Raw genomic sequence first — 18,779 nt, forward strand, 5'->3', positions numbered from 1 at the left:
ATTGTGTATCGCTGATTCCTAAAACATCGATGTTTAGTCTATTCATTTCTTGTTCAACATTATCCAGTTTTCCTGCAGAGAACAAACTTCTCACATTCCACGTTGCAACTGTTAAAGTTGTTGGTTTCTGCATTTTTGTACAAGGATTTTGCAGGTTTACAACCGAGTGAGCCTTGTAGTCTTGTGCTTTTCTCTCTCTGCCGGATCTTGGTATCCGATTCCCATGATCAGTAGAGTTTCCACTATTTTTGTTGTACACCGTAATTACTTAACTAGGGGTACTCTATGAGTCTTTAATGAATTGGTTCCCCGTTGCCTTCTGCATCCTTCCACCGTTGACCATCCTTGGTTCATCTGCCTTCGAGACCGATTTCTCGATCTCAGGACAAAAGAGTGCCCTTCCACATACTAGCTCATCCGCCCGAAGCCGTTGGCCAGTAAGTGGTGGCCAACAATTAGAATATCTGAATACCTGCAACTGAAATGGGAGTCTGTTTAATGTTTGTGTTTTTGTTGTTCAATGTGTTCGTCATTTTCCATATTTAAGTTGATGGACAGCTAGAGTTAAGACTGGAACCCGATTGAATCCATGTACTACTGGCTTTCTGTTTAAATTTTTTTTAATTCTTCTTCTTCTTCTTCCTCTTTGTAAGCAATTTTGCTTGTTCATTGGCGGATGATACATCTATGGAAGGTTGTCACTTCATCTTTTGGGCGGTCGGCCGATACTTCTTCTACCGATTGGTGATTTATCTCGTGCTATTTTGACCACACGTGTCTCCCCAATTCTTCTTATGTGATTATTCCATTCTTTTTTCTATTTAGTGTCCATTCATTTATACACTGTACGTTACATTGTCTTATAATGTCTTCACTCCTCTTTCGATCTCTCACCGTATTTCTTGTAATTCTTCTCAGTACTCTCATCTTTGCCGTTTCCAGTAGTCTTTGTATTGTGGCTGTATAGGGTCCTGTTTCTGATGCATATGTCATTATTGGTCTTACACTGGCTTTATAAATTCTTTCATCTCAGTGATAATATGTCGGTTTCGCCATATAGTGTTATTAAGATATCCTGCCAGTGTATTTGCTTTTTGTACATACTTGATTTCTCATTTCTTTGTCCAAATCTCCGTAGCTTGGCAAAGTAATTCCAAGGTATCTTATTTCCATTACTTGTTCAATACTAATAGCATCAATTTCTATTTTACATCTGATTGGTTCTTTACTGATTACTATTGTTTATGTTTTTTGAGATGAAATTGTCATATTGAATTCTTTTGCGCTAATCTTAAATCTTTGGACTAATATTTGCAGACTATATTCATCATAGGCTATCAATATTGCGTCGACTGCGTAACAGAGTATTTTTACTTCTTTGTTTCACATTCTGTATCTTCTTCCTTTGTTGACGCTTTTGATGATTTCAATGAGTCTCCCTGTCTTATTACCCTGCCTATGTCTATTAGTTTTGTAAGTTGTCCATCTATTCTGACTTCCAATCTGTTGTTTTAGTAGATGTGTTCAATAGTTTTTATGCTATCTAGGGAAACTTCTCTGTTATACCTACAGAAGATGGATTACATCTTTGAATCTTATTCTGTCAAATGGATTCTTCAAATCAATTAGGACATATAAATGCTTTATGTAATTTGCTTTATGACGAATATTGTATATGTACACGATCTTCCAGTACGAAAACCCTGTTGTTTATCTACTAAACTTATCCTCTAATTTATTAGTTCTTTTAGAATTTTAGTTGTAAGTTTAAAGTGTAGTATTTAACAAGATGATACCTCTGTAGTTTTCTGGCTGCTTGTTATCTCCTTTTTTAAATAGTAGGTATTATTAATTTTTTTAATTGTAGCTTCTATTTTTTATATTCTAGAAAGTAGTAGAATAAAAAAAACAGGCTTGGGAAGAGGTAACGCTTAGCTTTATCTCTGAAGATGCTACAGAGGAGTAAAAAAGACTAATAGATATATGTGGATATAATTTATTTACTAAAACAATTATTAATATGGTTTTTTCACCAAATTTTGAAAAAATGTGAAAACGTTGAATTATCCACGTCCGTCTCTCCGTAAACACAACTCCTCCGTCATTATAGCAGGTAGAATGACAAATTAGGTGTCGAATGAAAGCTTAGAGCCCAAGGATGGTACTAAAAGTGAGAAATTTGACATGGGACTTCCGGTTTTCGAAACACAACCGGAAGTACTGTTTTAACAGCATTCCTGGACGTAAGCAAAGCTTTCGACAGAGTATGGCATAAGGGGCTCATATATAAAATGCGAGGCTATGGGTACAGCGGGGCGATGACGAGGCTGATCACTTCGTACTTAGGCGACCGGAGTTTCAGGGTTCGGATAGGACAAGTCCTGTCTGAGCTCGGGAGCCCGGAAGCTGGAGTACACACAGGGAGCAGTCCTGTCACCCCTACTGTACACAATATGCACCGCAGACGTACCTAGAACTCCGGGTACCCTTATGAGCCTCTACGCAGATGACACAGCGATAGCGGCCAAACACAGAAACGTAGACATAGCAGTGACCAACCTGCAAACAGCGTTAGAAGACATCGAGGAATGGAGTATAAAGTGGAAGATAGCCATCAACTCCGAGAAAACGCAAGCGGTATTATACAAGAAAGGTAGACAACAGCCAGAAGAACAACTGACGGTGCAGAACACCCCCATCGAGTGGAAAGACGAAGCCAAATCCTAGGAGTCATCATGGACAAAGGATTAACCTTCAAGAAACACGTAGAAGCCACAGTCCAAAAAACCAACATGGCAAGAGCAACATTAAGAGGACTCACAGGAAAGAAAAGTAAACTAAGACTAAAACTAAAATAAGGCTTATAAATGGTATAATACTTCCGATACTAACGTACGCATCTCTCGCATGGGGACACGTGTGTGATACAACAAAAAAGAAGATACGGTCCACAACAACAGCCTAAGAGAAGCAGCCAAAGTCCCAAAATACGTAGCCGAACGATTCGTCTTCAGAGAATTACAGCAAGTTAGCGTCACGGAGATGATGACAGACAAGGCCAGGGAAAAATTTGCAGAACTGGAGCACCATCCAAGCCCAATACTGCGAGAGATGCTAAGGTACGACGCTTTCCACCGGTTGAAGCACAAACGTCCTAAACAACAAATAGTGTAAAGTGGGATTAAACAAGAAAAAAAGTGATAACAGTGAACGGTTCGTAGCTCGAAAACAACAAGTGCCGAAGAAAAACGTAACACAAACGTAGGTCCAATACCACGATCACCTTAAGGTAAGACAAATATAAAAATATCAAAAAAAAAGGCGTAAGCCACCAAAAAAATCATAAAAAACAAAAAAATCATAAAATTCTTGAGTTCCAAGCCATTGGACTGAGCTCAGTGGGGCTTGGTACAATGACTTGGGGCCCAAACAAGCAATTTTAGTTCCGCAAATAAGTAATTAAGAAGATAAAGGCATAGAGCGCTTCACGCTGACCTAGTTTTTTGCATTCGATTAGGGTACCACATGGAATCTTATTACCCAGGATTCCATTGTGAAGAGCATTTGGCTACGATAGTTGTGCCCCCATCGCGCATCAGCGTGCTTGGGGGGAAAGGATGGCCTGGGGCATTGGAGCGAGGTGGGGTGATCCCTGTTTTTACTCGGGTCAAAACACCTCCCCCCAATGAATTGTTACACTCGAATGTACTTTTTCGATAGGGTGGACATCTCCCACAGGTCGGGTTGAATCAAATTGCTTGCTTGCTTGCAGTACTGTTTTAAAGTCACCGGAATAGTACAAGTCATTGTATAATATTATTCGATGCGCCTTAGCAAGACGAGAATAAATATATACTTCTGGTTTCATGACTGTCTGTCCGTCTGTACGTCCGTCTGTCCGTAAATACAACTCCTCCGTCATTATAGCAGGTAGAATAACAAATGAGATGTCGAATGAAAGTTTATCTTACTAAAGAAGCAAATTCATGCAGTCATCAACAAAATGCACGAAATTTTACTCATTTGTTTATTTATATTATATTATTACGTATTTATATTTTTATGTTACTTATTTATAATTTGGTTTAGTTCCAAAAATATAAAACATTTATCTTTGAATGTTTTGAAAATGTCGGTGGTGTGTTAATTTTGTCCAGGAGATTATTTGGATTACGAATAAAGTGAGCAAGACTTTCGAGAGTTAAAAATAGATAATAAAAAAACATATTATAAAACCTTATCTCGAAGTATTACAAAAAACGGACGCTTTTCGTTGAATAGGCTGTTGAGTGACGTACAGGAAGATTACGGATGCAAGGGTCGGAGGATCTCATTCAAAATTAAAAGACCTGTGGGGTATTGATATCGAAAAGTAAATGGGATAAAATTTAATAAAAGGAATCAATTTTTTCATAAAAATATTTACTGTTACAAGATGTGCTCGCGTAGTTAGTTATAGGTGAACTGACGCAATTGTGCCAATTGCAGATTTTGCGTGTTGTGCATAATTAATGCAAATATTTGAAATTTAAAGTGCATAAAACTTGAAATTTTAATTGTAACTGCGGATATTGATGTTATGTGATGAATAAACAACTTAAAAATCCCATATTTATTTTTAGTTCAATATTACAGTTAGAACAATCATGATGCCCTAACAGCAGATTATCGAATTATAGCTTGCCACTAATATACTAGTTTGTCCTAAGAGATAGGAAAAAAGTTATTTAGGTAAAAGTAGCTAAGTGGCGCTTGTTCAAGATGAGCACCGAACGTGTTAAATTTGCTATAGATGATGTTTTTTTTTTAATTTGTGTTTTAAAGAAATCAAAAAATTGTAATCAAGTTAGTTTATATTTTGAATTTCTTGTGTGGGAATTACTAACCATCCAAAAGAAGGAAGGATTCCAAGGCCTGCTCTAATTACGTTTTTTGACGATGGATCTATTGATACATTGGATATTGATTATTGATATTCTATTGGATATTGATCTTGGATACAGTCGGTCAGACGGCTCAGTGGGCAAAGGCGCACAGTCGGCTCCAGGCCCGGCCCTAGGGATTTTGCCGCCCTGGGCAACATCGGCGACCACCGCCCCCCCCCCCCCCCCCCCAGGGCTGCTTTATCCATTAGGCAATATAGGCAGTTGCCTAGGGCGGCACATTATGAGAGGGCGGCACAAATACTGTACAAAAAATATTTGTATATAAAAATTATGGATCTGGGTTCTGTCTTTAAAGAGTATGAAGCTCTTTCAAATTACTTTACCGCGAGGAAGCCAAAAAATTGTGCCCAAATAAAACATATAAAGAAACAAGAAAGAGAAAAAGAAAAAATTCAATTCGACGAGGGGGCTGATGATGAACTAAACTTTTCAGCTAATGATGAGATGAAAATCCACACATTCTATATTATAATCGACTCTCTGATAAGAGACCTGAATAGACGTCTGGAATCTTGTCGACTTATTTATCAACGTTTTCGTGTTATTAACAAATTTGGCAAAATTAAACAATGAAGAAATTATTAAAGAAGCTGAAAATCCGGTAGAAAATAAAGACGACCAAGATACACCATTCATGCATGAATGCATTCAGAATGCATTTGGATACCACAATAAAATCACCAATTGACATATGTTAATATTTAAAGAGAGTTAGTGCAGTCGCTGAAGGTGGATATGAGCTATTACCTCCGATTTCGTTGAACCTCCATCGATTTGAATAAAAATTGGTGAGTGGTTAGAGAATATCTCAAGGAACAAGATGACATGGTGTCAACTTGCGCTTTTACCCTGGGGGTGGATGCCACCCCTTCTCGGGAGTGAAAATTATTTTACTAAAAATAGCCCCAGAATTCGATAGAGGGGCAAATTCTAAGCAAAATTTGTTACATAAAGTTACATAAAGAAAAATTCATGTTTTCAACCGATTTTTCATAAATAACCCAAAAACTATAAGGTTTTACAAAAAGGTTATTACTACCAAAATTGAATCTAATAAATAATGGAATAAACTCCTTACTTAAAAGACCTTTTAATGTTAACTAAAAGTGAGTTTAGTATTCAAGCTTAAATAACGGGAAAATTATGCATTTTATAACATAAGCTTATTAAACATTAATTTATCAAATTACTTAGAAATATCTATCAAATGAGCCCCCGAACAAGTTGATAACATTAAAATTTATGCACAAAATATTTTTCAAAATTTATCTTTTAAGAATTTTTCCAAAAAAGTTATTGTTTTTTTTAAATAACTCTGTTAATTTTTAATATATCAAGTTTGCCTTAACACCATTTAAAAGTTAATTTTATAGACTATTAAACCACGTTAAATTTAATCTTTTAAACCCCATACTTTTTTAAAAATAAAAGGTTAAATGGCCCCCGTTACATGGTTCTCGCAGCAAAATTTAAGCTTTAAACGTTTCATCTCGGTTATTTTTTACCCTATAGTTACACACCCTATAATTTTATATAGTTATAAAAAGTTAAAATATTTGATACAGAGGAAACTAAAATTTGGTTATACATACATATATCACTTTTTACGTATATTGAGTATTTTTGGAGTTATTATCAAAAGAAAATGAAAATTACGAGAATTTTAAAAATGCTGATTTTTTTAAATCATATCTTTTTTCTTATATGCTTTCTAAACCAGTCAAAATTGTTGAAATCCTTAGTTATGCTAATATAAAGAGATTCTTCTAAGGATTACTATAAATTTTAATTTTTGTGGAAATAACGTATGTTTTATTTTTCACTTTTTCCTAAAAATTCTAAAGGGTTCTCTTTTTTCATCATAACTTGCTTAATTGTGATGATATTGACTTCTACTGGAGCTCATTTGATAGGTACTCCGAAGTACTTTGACAAGTGTGTAGTAGGTATATTTTATAAAATGCATCTTTTTCGCGTTATTTAAGCTTGAATACTTAGATGTGAGTACTCGTCGAAAAAAATATACATTCAATTAACCATAACTCACTTTGAATTCACATTAGTTTAGTTCTTTAAGCAAGGAGTGTATTCAGCTTTTTATTATCTTCAATTTTGATAATAATAACTTTTTTGTAAACGCTTATAGTTATTGAGTTCTACTGAAAAACAGCTTTAAAATATGCTTTGTTTTTATGAAAGAATAAAATTTTTGACTTTTAATAAATCAAAAGGTATTGATTTATATTAATAACTTTATACAGCGTGTCTACTTAAGTTGGAAACATATGGGAAACTTTTTTGTTATTCATTTTACGAAAAAAAGTTATTCTTTATAAAAAGTTCTGCATGCTCTAAAACCTAAGATTCAATCATCAGATATCAAATTTTGTCAATATTATACGAGGTATGTCAAAAAATATGAACTTCGTTCAAGAGTAAAGTACCTTTATTTCTCTCAATATCGAAAATTCTTATTATGAAAAGTTGTTTGGAAATAAAAACTAAGATCAAATATACAATTACATGCTTCTAATTGGAAAAAATATTTTCCAAATTTTTCTCAAATTTATTGAACTTCGTTTTTATTTATTACACATACGATAACTCTTTTATTATTACTTTTACGAAAAAAAGGTATTCTTTATGAAAAGCTCTGTATGTCCTAATACTGAAAATACAACCATCAAATATCACATTTTATTAATTTTATACGAGGTATGTCAAAAAATATGAATATCACTCAAGAGTAAAGTACATTTATTTTTCACAGTATTGAAAACGGTTATTAAAAAAGTTGTTTAGAATTAAAAACTATGTTTCAATATGCAATTACATCCTTCTAATTGAAATATTGTGAAATATAAAGGTACTATAATCTTGAGCTAATTTCATATTTTTTGACACACCTCGTATAAAATTAATAAAAGTTGATATATCATGGTTGTGTCTTAGATTTTAGACCATGCAAAGCTTTTAATGAAGAATAACTTTTTTTCGTAAAATGAATAAGAAACTAGTTATCACATTTGTAATAATTAAAAACGATGTTGGGTAGATATCCATAAATTTGAGAAATATTTTTATTTTTTTTTTCAATTAGAAGCATGTAATTGCATATTTGATCTTAGTTTTTAATTCCAAACAACTTTTTATCATAAGAATTTTCGATATTGAGAGAAATAAAGGTACTTTACCCGTGACCGAAATTCATATTTTGTGACATACCTCGTATAATATTGAGAAAATTTGATATCTGATGATTGAATCTTAGGTTTTGGAGCATTCAGAACTTTTTATAAAGAATAACTTTTTTTCGTAAAATTAATAATAAAAAAGTTTCCCATATGTTTCCAACTTAAGTAGACACGCTGTATAACGAATTTTGCTTAGAATTTGTCTCTCTATCGATTTATGGAATTATTAAAAAATATAATTTTCATCCACAAGAAGGGGTGGTATTCACCACCACGGTAAAAGCGCAAGTTGGCATCATGTCACCTTTATTCCTTGAGGTATTCTCTAACTACTCACTAATTTTCATGAAAATTGATGGAGGTTCAACGATATCGGAGGTGAAAACCTTCAGTGACTGCACGTGGATTGAAAAAATTTTTCCCTAATTTTGACATTGCTTTTCACATTTACTTGTGCATCCCAGGTGCCAACGTGTCCGTTGAAAGGTCATTTTCGAAAATGTCAAGAATTAAAAATAATTTCTCATCAAGTATGACGCAAGAACGTGCAATTTGTAGATTTTGTCAAGAAAAAATTTTTTTTTGAAAAGAAGTCTCTGATGTGATCAAACTGGAGTGACAATTTTTTTCTGTTATAGGTATATACACATCGTAGTTTAAATCCATTTTTAGTGTTTTTGTAAATTTCTGCAATTTTTTTTCGTAAAAATGGTACATGGTTGAAGGGCGGCTACTAGAGAATTGCCTAGGGCGTCAATTGATCTAAACGCGGCCCTGCCCCCCCCCTTGGTAGACTCAAAAACTCAAAAATTGTATGTTCATGTCGTTTCAAATTTCACTATGGCTCTTAATTTGCTGAAATCTATCACCTAATGCATTAACGGTTGTGTCTATTGGGACCGTGCAAGTTCGGCAAAGCGACACCTATTTCTACGCTCTGCAACTTTATTCGCACTTTTAATTATATTGGCCAATTATATTAGTCCTGGTTACTGGATAATTGTCACGATCATAGCCCCAAAAATAATAAGAAGAAAAAATAAGTCAGGTTATGTTATTAAAACGTAAACAATTGTATGTAATAAATAAAATTAGTTATTAAAATGCAGTTCTGCAAGCAAAATACAATTGATTAAATTGACCTTTATACAGGGTGGTTCATCTTATTCGCCTCGGTCTCTGTACGGAAAACCGCTTGATATTTTAAAAAAATTTCTTCACAGAAATATACAGGGCCTTTAATACTACAACCTAAAAATAATGTGAATTATACAGGGTGTTCCAAAAAAGAGTGGTATATCAAAGTTATATTTTTTCTTATAGAATGCCCTATATCTGATGACATTATTGAATTGACCTTAAAAAATAAGCTATACTTTCATAAGGGTTCCCTATACCTAAATACAGGGTGTTTTGATTTATTTCGATTTTTATAAAAATGTAAGGTTTTAGAAAAAAATAAATATCTACGAATCTAAGGAGGAGTAACAAATTCTTTCTTGGATCTTAATAATAGACTATTTAGCATACTTAAACAGATGCTGATTGCAACAAAATTTCTTACAGGGTGGTCAAAATATGAGATTGTTCTATTAACAAATTCAAGCTGTAATAACTTACTTATTTTAAATAGAACACCCTGTATCTTACTAGTCTATCGCGTAGAAAATTTGCTTAGCTTTCAATTTGTATTAGGGTTTCCTATACCTATCTTTTTACAGGGTGGTCAAAATATTAGATTGTTCTATTAACAAATTCAAGCTGTAATATCTTACTTATTTTAAATGGAACACCATGTAGCTTACTAGTCTATCGAGTAGAAAATTTACTTAGCTTTCAATTCTTATTAGGGTTTCCTATACCTATCTCCCTTCATTTTTTAAATATTTAAAGATTTCCTAATTTGTAAGCTTTAAAAATTAGAATTACATAAGTACCTATGTCGTGTTTATGTACAACACATCACCAACACCGGCAATATACTTAGACAAGATACTGTCATTAATAATAAAATTTTCATTGTTATCATGTAATCACACAGAGTGTTGTATTATTTTAGTTGATTTTGGCCTACATGTGAAATTGAATAATATGTTTATTTTAAACTGCATACCCTATATTAGATGCCGTATTCTGGAAGATATTTAAATTATATTTCATTCCGTATAAGTATTTTCCATATCTTAACCCAACGGTTATTAAGTAAATTTAAGAACGACACTTTTTGTTTGAATCTTTAAATCGCAATTACAAACAATTAAATGCAATGGCTACTTTGACAAAAACGAGCTTATTGTACAAAAATATGTAAAAATGTGTTTTTACAGAATAACATGGGAATTTATATTTACAGAATAACATGTGTATTGAGAATGTTAACATGGAATTGAAGAGATTTTAAATATCTTCCATTATAAAGAATAGAATATCGAGTATGTCATTTAAAATAAGAACACTCTGTGTGATTAGGTGATAAAAATGTGAATTTTATTAATGAAACTATCTTGACTAAGATATTTAAGTATATTGCCGGTGTTGGTGATGTGTTGTAAATAACCACGACATAGGTACTTAATTCTAATTTTTAAAGCTTACAAATTAGGAAATCTTTAAATATCTAAAAAATGAAGCTAGATAGGTATAGAAAACTCTAATAAGAATTGAAAGCTAAGTAAATTTTCTACTCGATAGACTAGTAAGATATAGGGTGTTCCATTTAAAATAAGTAAGTTATTACAGCTTGAATTTGTTAATAGAACAATCTAATATTTTGACCACCCTGTAAAAAGATAGGTATAGGAAACCCTAATACAAATTGAAAGCTAAGTAAATTTTCTACGCGATAGAGTAGTAAGATACAGGGTATTCCATTTAAAATAAGTAAGTTATTACAACTTGAATTTGTTAATAGAACAATCTCATATTTTGACCACCCTGTAAGAAATTCTGTTGTAATAAGCATCTGTTTAAGTATGCTAAATAGTCTATTATTAAGATCCAAGAAAGAATTTGTTACTGCTTCTTAGAATCGTAGATATTTATTTTTTTCTAAAACCTTACATTTTTATAAAAATCGAAATAAATCAAAACACCCTGTATTTAGGTATAGGGAACCCTTATGAAAGTATAGCTTATTTTTTAAGGTCAATTCAATAATGTCATCAGATATAGGGCATTCCATAAGAAAAAATATAACTTTGATATACTACTCTTTTTTGGAACACCCTGTATAATTCACATTATTTTTAGGTTGTAGTATTAAAGGCCCTGTATATTTCTGTGAAGAAATTTTTTTAAAATATCAAGTGGTTTTCCGTACAGAGACCGAGGCGAATAAGATGAACCACCCTGTATAATAATTGCATATCATATCAATATTGTGGAGCAACATATAATTTTTTCTTTTTCAATGACAGTAGATATGAAATGTACGTCAATTTGACAATTCAATTGACAATATGAATTATTTAAGAAAGTTGCAATATTTCTCCGCTATTCGCGCACGATCGTTTCGCGTATCCCTTCCGAGTACTTGCACACAGTGAATAATTTTTAAATAGAAATCAACTTTATATCGTGTCTCTGGATCTAGGTCCATACTTTCATCTTCAGCCTCATCGCTAAATTGCCTTTTCACTTTTCTCTGTCTTGCTATTACTGTGTCTTCGATTTTCGGGTTCTCAATTTCTAACTCTTTTGCGTCTGTCAAATAGCCCTGGAATTTTAAATCACTTCCATGAGATTTTAAATTGATACACTCCTATATCAATAGTCTGCAGTGATTTGCTGACTACGTTGATGTGAAGTAAAATGTCATGCCATATTATCACAGAGCAAAGAAAATTAAAGTAACGGATTTGATTTGCCCAACAGCTTGCCTCATGAGCAACCCTTTTATCGTTGTTATTATTGACACTGATTGCTACAAGAGCATCGTAGATTTCTTCAATTTGGTATCTGATGGAAGTAATTGCATCAATTCAACTTTCCCATATAGTTTCGGACAAATTCTTCCAGTACCGGCGCTAGGGTATAAGGCGCCCGCCTGCCAAACTAGCATAGGCGCCCTTCCGTTTCTTTTAAATTAGTATTTTGTATAGCACCAGCAGAAAAAATGCTCATTTTGGCGCCCCCCAAACAGGGGCGCCCGCCTGCAGTGCATCCCTTGCAGGCCTGTTATCGCCGGCCCTGAATTCTTCAATGTTAGGGTAGGCTAGAAATAGGATTTTTCAGTATAGCCCAACGATGAATAGATGCTGAGAAAAAATTGTAAATTTTTGTCACCAAGGAAAAGGAAGAAACTGCAAACTGAGAGGCTTTAACAGCATCGTTAACGACTAAGTTGTTTGAATGTGAATAACTAGAACATTCTACAAAAAATGCTCTAGGATTCATTTTCAAAATTCTGTTTTGAACTCCCAAGTTCTTCCCTTTCATGTTTGCAAATTATCATATTCTTTCCATATCTTCCAGAGGTATTCCCAGTTCATTCAGTTTTTGCAAAAGATCTTCTGTAAATCACAAGCCTGTGGATTCAGGTACAGGCACAAATAAATGATCTGCAATTTTAACACTTTGTGAACAGTAACCTATATCGACAAAACGTACAACAATAGTAATCTGTTCAATTCCAGAAATATCAGGTGTACAATCTAAACTTATGCCATCATACTTTGCTGATTTCAGTGATTTAAGAAAGTTTTTAATTTTGATTTGGTCATGGAGGAGCTGAATAATTTCGTTTTGAATACGTTTTCTCAAGTAGTAACGCTGCTTGTTGTAAAACAGAATCAAGTTTTCTAAAGTGCTCAACAAGCTTTAAAAAAATACCATTGTTCTGATGACAAATTTTATCAGAATCTCCCCTCACTATTCTGATCCCACTATTCTTATGCGATGACTCAGAAGGAGGCGGCATTGTCTATCTCCCGTCGAATGAACCTTGCAATTGTTATTGTGTCACTTATTTAATTCTCGTTTTTACTGTTTTTGTTCATAATATTGGTTTTTTATAACAATAAAAAACGAATTTATTATTTCTTCAATTTCAAAAATTGGCTGTTCTCTAAAATTGGCCGCCCTGGGTAGCCGCCCAATTCACCCATCCCTGGGGCCGGGCCTGGTCGGCTCGATCGTCGATTCTAGCAGATATACGATCGGTGGTTCGAGCCCCAGCCCGGTCATTTGAAATTAATAAAAAGGCCAACGTCGTAGTTAAAATTCTATATAGAATCTACGACTTGGTTTGGAATAAACTGGTATCTGATCGGCCTGTGGAGTGTGGAGGAGCGGTACGGCAAGGGATAAGGGCTTGCGTCTTGGCGATACTCCTCCATAGATCCCTAACGAAGGGCGTTGACGCCTAAAAAACGGTGTATACATACATCTATTGATACAATTGGTACAATAATTGTTAAGTGGTAGGTATAATTTAGATCTACAGCAGAATTGTACAGCTCCCAAAATGAACCATGGCCGGTGGCAAACGCTGGTGTCAGTCGTCTACCCACCTAATCTCTCACCGACTCTCTACACAGACAGAGTTTCTCTCACCGGCCATAGTTCGCTCCGGGAGCTGTACATGTGGTATTCAACATCAGTGTAGTTTTAGGCTTTAGTTATTTCTGTTAAATTAAATTAAAGAAACCTAGTAATTCTAGTATATTTCTTTCAGTTAGCGGTTGTGTACAATAGATATACAAATATGATCCGGTCCAATGTCTGTCCTAGGGTAAGTTAATTTATTTTATAAGTTTTGTATATTAGACATACCATTACGTAGATTGCTCGTAATTGAAGTAGTTATAGTGTATTCATACATGTTACGTTTTTAGACAAGATATTTTGTTATCTTCCAGCTCTCATTTTGCCTTTAAATTTTTCTTCCGTTGTAAAACGTACCAAACATATCGTTTTCATATTAGAACCTTATAATTTTGAAGATCTTTGAAATTAGCTCCAACCAAGTTCTTTTAAATTATAGGATTGCTAAAAAACTAATTGATTGAAACCAAAGTCGAGGAGTACAAAAATATAAGAGAGAGAACGAGAGAAAGCATATAATACATAAAATTAAACTATTTTGAACGTCCTATGAAGCCCTAAATCAATTTACCTAGCCCCTTGTACAGATCAATTAGAAGGGGAGGCAGCGCTGAAAAATCTATTTGAATTTACTAAAGCTAGATTTTTCACAGTTGATTACTGTGAGTATGTAGAGAAACATACTGCGGTCGGTCAAGCGAAACGTGGAACAAGGGTTACTGAGAGGGTATCAAAGTTGCTTTCCTACGAAGGTAATTATCAGGAAAATCAGTACACACATTCTAAATTAAATATAAATAAAAGTTATTATAGTCGGTCAGCTGTATGACGGGACAGAGCCGGTCGGTCGGCCCCAATAGTCGATTGAGGAAATGAAGCATTTTGGCTCGCAATTTTTTTGTCCAGCATGGATTTACTTGAAATTTTCACAAAAGGTAGGAAATAGTCCAAGGATTATTTTATATATCATGCCGCTATCATACGCTAAAACCTTGGGGGTGGTTGCCACCCCATCTCGGGGGTGGGAATTTTTTATTAAAATTTAACCATGTAATTCGATGGAATAGTCTAAGAAAAAAATGTTTTTTACATTTTCTTCGTAAAACTAATATTTTTCGAGTTATTCGCGCTTAAAAATAACAGTTTTTCGACGAAAAAATCGACTTTTTTAGAGGGTTTTTTGAGAATATCTCAAAAAATATGCATTTAATCAAAAAAACTGTAGATATCAAAATTATATCTTTTAGTAACACAAACCAAATTCTTTTACAATAATATCTATAAGACCAATACAAACCGAGATACGGCATGTTAAAGGTTAGCTTTTTTCGTCAAATGCATAATTTGAAATATTCAAAGCCAAATAATGGGAAAAATTTGCATTTTTCGAGGAAAACTTAAAATATTTTTTTCAAGTATACAATTAGACCTTTCAAAAAAAATAATAAAAAGTTTCTAGCATGAAAATTAAGCGACTTATAATAAAAAAATATCGGTACCTGCTTTTCTCTACGAAAAAATCAGTGAAAACAACCCCCTTACTACCTTCCTAATTCAAAATTGGTCTTCACCTTTCTGTAGTTCCTTTTATATTTATATTATCAATACACTCAAGGAGTTTGACCTATTTAGAATGGCTAATTTTGGAAAAATATTATATCTCACTGTGTGCTGATTTTCGGCCTTAGTAAATGGATTTAATTAACTTCGTAGGAAAGCAACTTTGATGGCCTCTTGTAATGAGACCCCTCAAAAACAATTTTGTAGAATTTTTAAAGAGCTATAAGACTGTGTAAATTAAATTCCGTAAGATGCCTTAGTTTTTAATTGGGGCGGGTTTAAAGGGCTCGAATAAGGGGGTGTTTGCTGGTAAATAAAGGTTTTAAACAGCTATATCTGCTTAACTATTCACTGTAATGACAACCTATGTACAGGGTAATTTTAATCAGTAAAAAGCTACAATTTAGTAGTTTATAATTTTTTTCATATCTTCAGTATTTTCGGAGATATTTTGAAGTAAATGGTGAAAAATACCAAATTGCAAAAACTCAATTTTTCTTTAAACTCCAATTTTTCCAAAATTAGGCATTTTAAATAGGTCAAACTCCTTGAGTGTATTGATAATATAAATATAAAAGGAACTACAGAAAGGTGAAGACCAATTTTGAATTAGGAAGGTAGTTAGGGGGTTGTTTTCACTGATTTTTTCGTAGAGAAAACCAGGTACTGACATTTTTTTGTAAGTCGTTTAATTTTCATGCTAGAAACTTTTTATTATTATTTTTTGAAAGGTCTAATTGTATACTTGAAAAAAGATTATTTAAGTTTTTCTCGAAAAATGCAAATTTTTCCCATTATTTGGCTTTGAATATTTCAAATTGTGCATTTGACGAAAAAAGCCGTAATCATGCCGTATTTACATATGCAAGTAAAGCCGTTTAACATGCCGTATCCCGGTTTGTATTGGTCTTAAAGATATTATAGGAAAAGAATTTGGTTTGTGTTACTAAAAGATACTATTTCGATATCCACAGTTTTTTTGATTAAATGCATATTTTTCGAGGTATTCTCAAAAAACCCTGTAGAAAATTTGATTTTTTCGTCGAAAAACTGTTATTTTCAAGCGCGAATAACTCGAAAAATATAAGTTTTACGAAGAAAATGTAAAAAACATTTTTTTCTTAGAATCACCTTTTACATCAAATTACATGGTTAAAATGTAATAAAAAATTCCCACCCCCGAGATGGGGTGGCAACCACCCCCAAGGTTTTAGCGAATGATAGCGGCATGATATAGAAAATGATCCTTGGACTATTCCCTGCCTTCTGTAAAAATTTCAAGTAAATCCATGCTGGACGAAAAAATTGCGAGCCAAAATGCTTCATTTCCTCAATCGACTATTGGGGCCGACCGACCGGCTCTGTCCCGTCATACAGCTGACCGACTATAATAACTTTTATTTATATTTAATTTAGAAAGTGTGTACTGATTTTCAGCCTTAGTAAATGGAAATAATTACCTTCGTAGGAAAGCAAGTTTGATACCCTCTCAGTAACCCCTGTTCTACGTTTCACTTGACCGACCGCAGTATGTTTCTCTACACACTCACAGTAATCAACTGTGAAAAATCTAGCTTTAGTAAATTCAAATAGATTTTTCAGCGCTGCCTCTTGGTCTAAATGTGACGGACAGATTTTTTATCAGTTGCGTATATACAGGGTGCGCCAAACCTCTGGTCTTCTTTGATTACGGCTAAACTATGAGATATACAAAAAAATGTTTATAACAAAACTAATGTGTATTAAAGAGGTCTATAATTTAAAATTATTTTCAATTATACAGGGTGAGTCAGAACGACGGTATGAACCAAAGTTTTATTTTTTTAAATGGAACACCCTGTATATTAAATCATTTTTGAATATATTATTTAAAAATATGAAAAATTTGTATAAGGTCTTATAGTCCTAAAGTTAATAATTTTCGAAATATTTACATTTTTATTGAGAAAAATGGTAATATTTATAGGGTTGTGGATTATGTTTCCAAGGAAATAAAAATTTAGGTGATAGGTCAAAGTTTTTAAAATATAGTGTTATTTTTAAATAATTTAATATTTTTTACTTTTAGCCATAAAATATACAGTGTGATCACTATTTGCAAATACAAAATTTTCTCATTTTTTTTAAATGGGACACCCTGTATATTAGTTTTGCGTTTTGTAGTAAATATTACAACCTTTCCTTTGGTATCAGGTTGTATGTACCTAGCATGTTTCGTTTTGTAGATATTTTAAAAAAACTATAGATTTTACGTGTTTGCGGATTTTTTATTTAAAATTTTTTTTGCAAAAAAAAATAATTATAATCTGGTTTTAGAAACATACACTAAAATATGAAAATAAAAACGTAATTAAAGATTAAAATAAATCGTATGCTAGTACAATTCAATTGAATTTAATAACTTTAAATTATTTTACAAAAAATATTTTAGCATATTAATGAATGCATAAATTAGTTACTAAATTAAATAAACAACCAAATTTTAAATCAACCGTAGTAATTTTTCTACTACAGCAACTTTCCTGTACCAAATTAATTGTTAGTTAAATTGTATTTAGTTAAACTTTTAATTTACCTTTTAAATTTACTTACATACACCTTGAGAATATAAAAATTATTATAAAGTATGCTTTGAAACAAATGAATGTTAAATGTATCATCCAAATTATTTATTAATGTAAATAGTATTTACTGGTGTCACAAAAACTGGTAATACTTTGGTAGTTGAAATTTTTGTAACAATTTTTTATATTTTAAATTTTAATTTTTTAACCGAAAAATTTTTGGATATGACATTTGTTTTGGGCGAAACCATTAGAAATTATTACCAGCTTTTGTGACACGAGTAGGTACATAGATATTATTTACTTCTTAATATACTTCCATGACGTTCATTTGTTTCAAAGCATACTTTATACGTTCTCAAGATGTAGGTAAATTAAAAAGTTATTAACTGATCTTACTCGTAAATACAATATAACTAACAATTAATTTGATACAGGAAAGTTGCTGCTGTAGAAGAATTACTACGATTGATTTAAAATTTGGTTGTTTATTTAATTTAGTAACTAATTTATGTATTCATTAATAAGGTAAAATATATTTTGTAAAATAATTTAAAGTTATTAAATTCAATTGAATTGTACTAGCATACGATTTATTTTAATCTTTAATTACGTTTTTTTTTCATATTTTATATTTTAGTGTATGTTTCTAAAACCAGATTATAATTATTTTTTTTGCAAAAAAATTTTTAAATAAAAAATCCGCAAAAACGTAAAATCTATAGTTTTTTTAAAATATCTACAAAACGAAACATGCTAGGTACATACAACCAAAAGATAAGAATATATACCAAAAGAAAGGTTGTAATATTTACTACCAAACGCAAAACTAATATACAGGGTGTCCCATTTAAAAAAAATGAGAAAATTTTGTATTTGCAAATAGTGATCACACTGTATATTTTATGGCTAAAAGTAAAAAATATTAAATTATTTAAAAATAACACTATATTTTAAACTTTGACCTATCA

The 18,779-nt window shown here is 32.4% G+C and overlaps 1 protein-coding gene across 2 annotated transcripts in view; it reads left to right on the top strand.

Annotated features, from left to right (window-relative positions):
- The window catches only part of LOC114327602 (ras guanine nucleotide exchange factor P), a 164,065-nt gene that overhangs the window by 66,005 nt on the left and 79,281 nt on the right, over positions 1-18,779 (top strand). For both annotated transcript variants that reach the window (XM_028276271.2, XM_050642025.1), the window contains exon 2: positions 13,815-13,871. In XM_028276271.2, coding sequence (XP_028132072.2) covers positions 13,845-13,871 — 27 coding nt within the window. In that variant the 5' untranslated portion in view covers positions 13,815-13,844. The remainder of the gene's footprint in view (positions 1-13,814; positions 13,872-18,779) is intronic.

Source organism: Diabrotica virgifera, chromosome 1 (genome assembly GCF_917563875.1).
Source record: "Diabrotica virgifera virgifera chromosome 1, PGI_DIABVI_V3a".
In the NCBI taxonomy this organism is placed as follows: Eukaryota; Metazoa; Arthropoda; class Insecta; order Coleoptera; family Chrysomelidae; genus Diabrotica; species Diabrotica virgifera.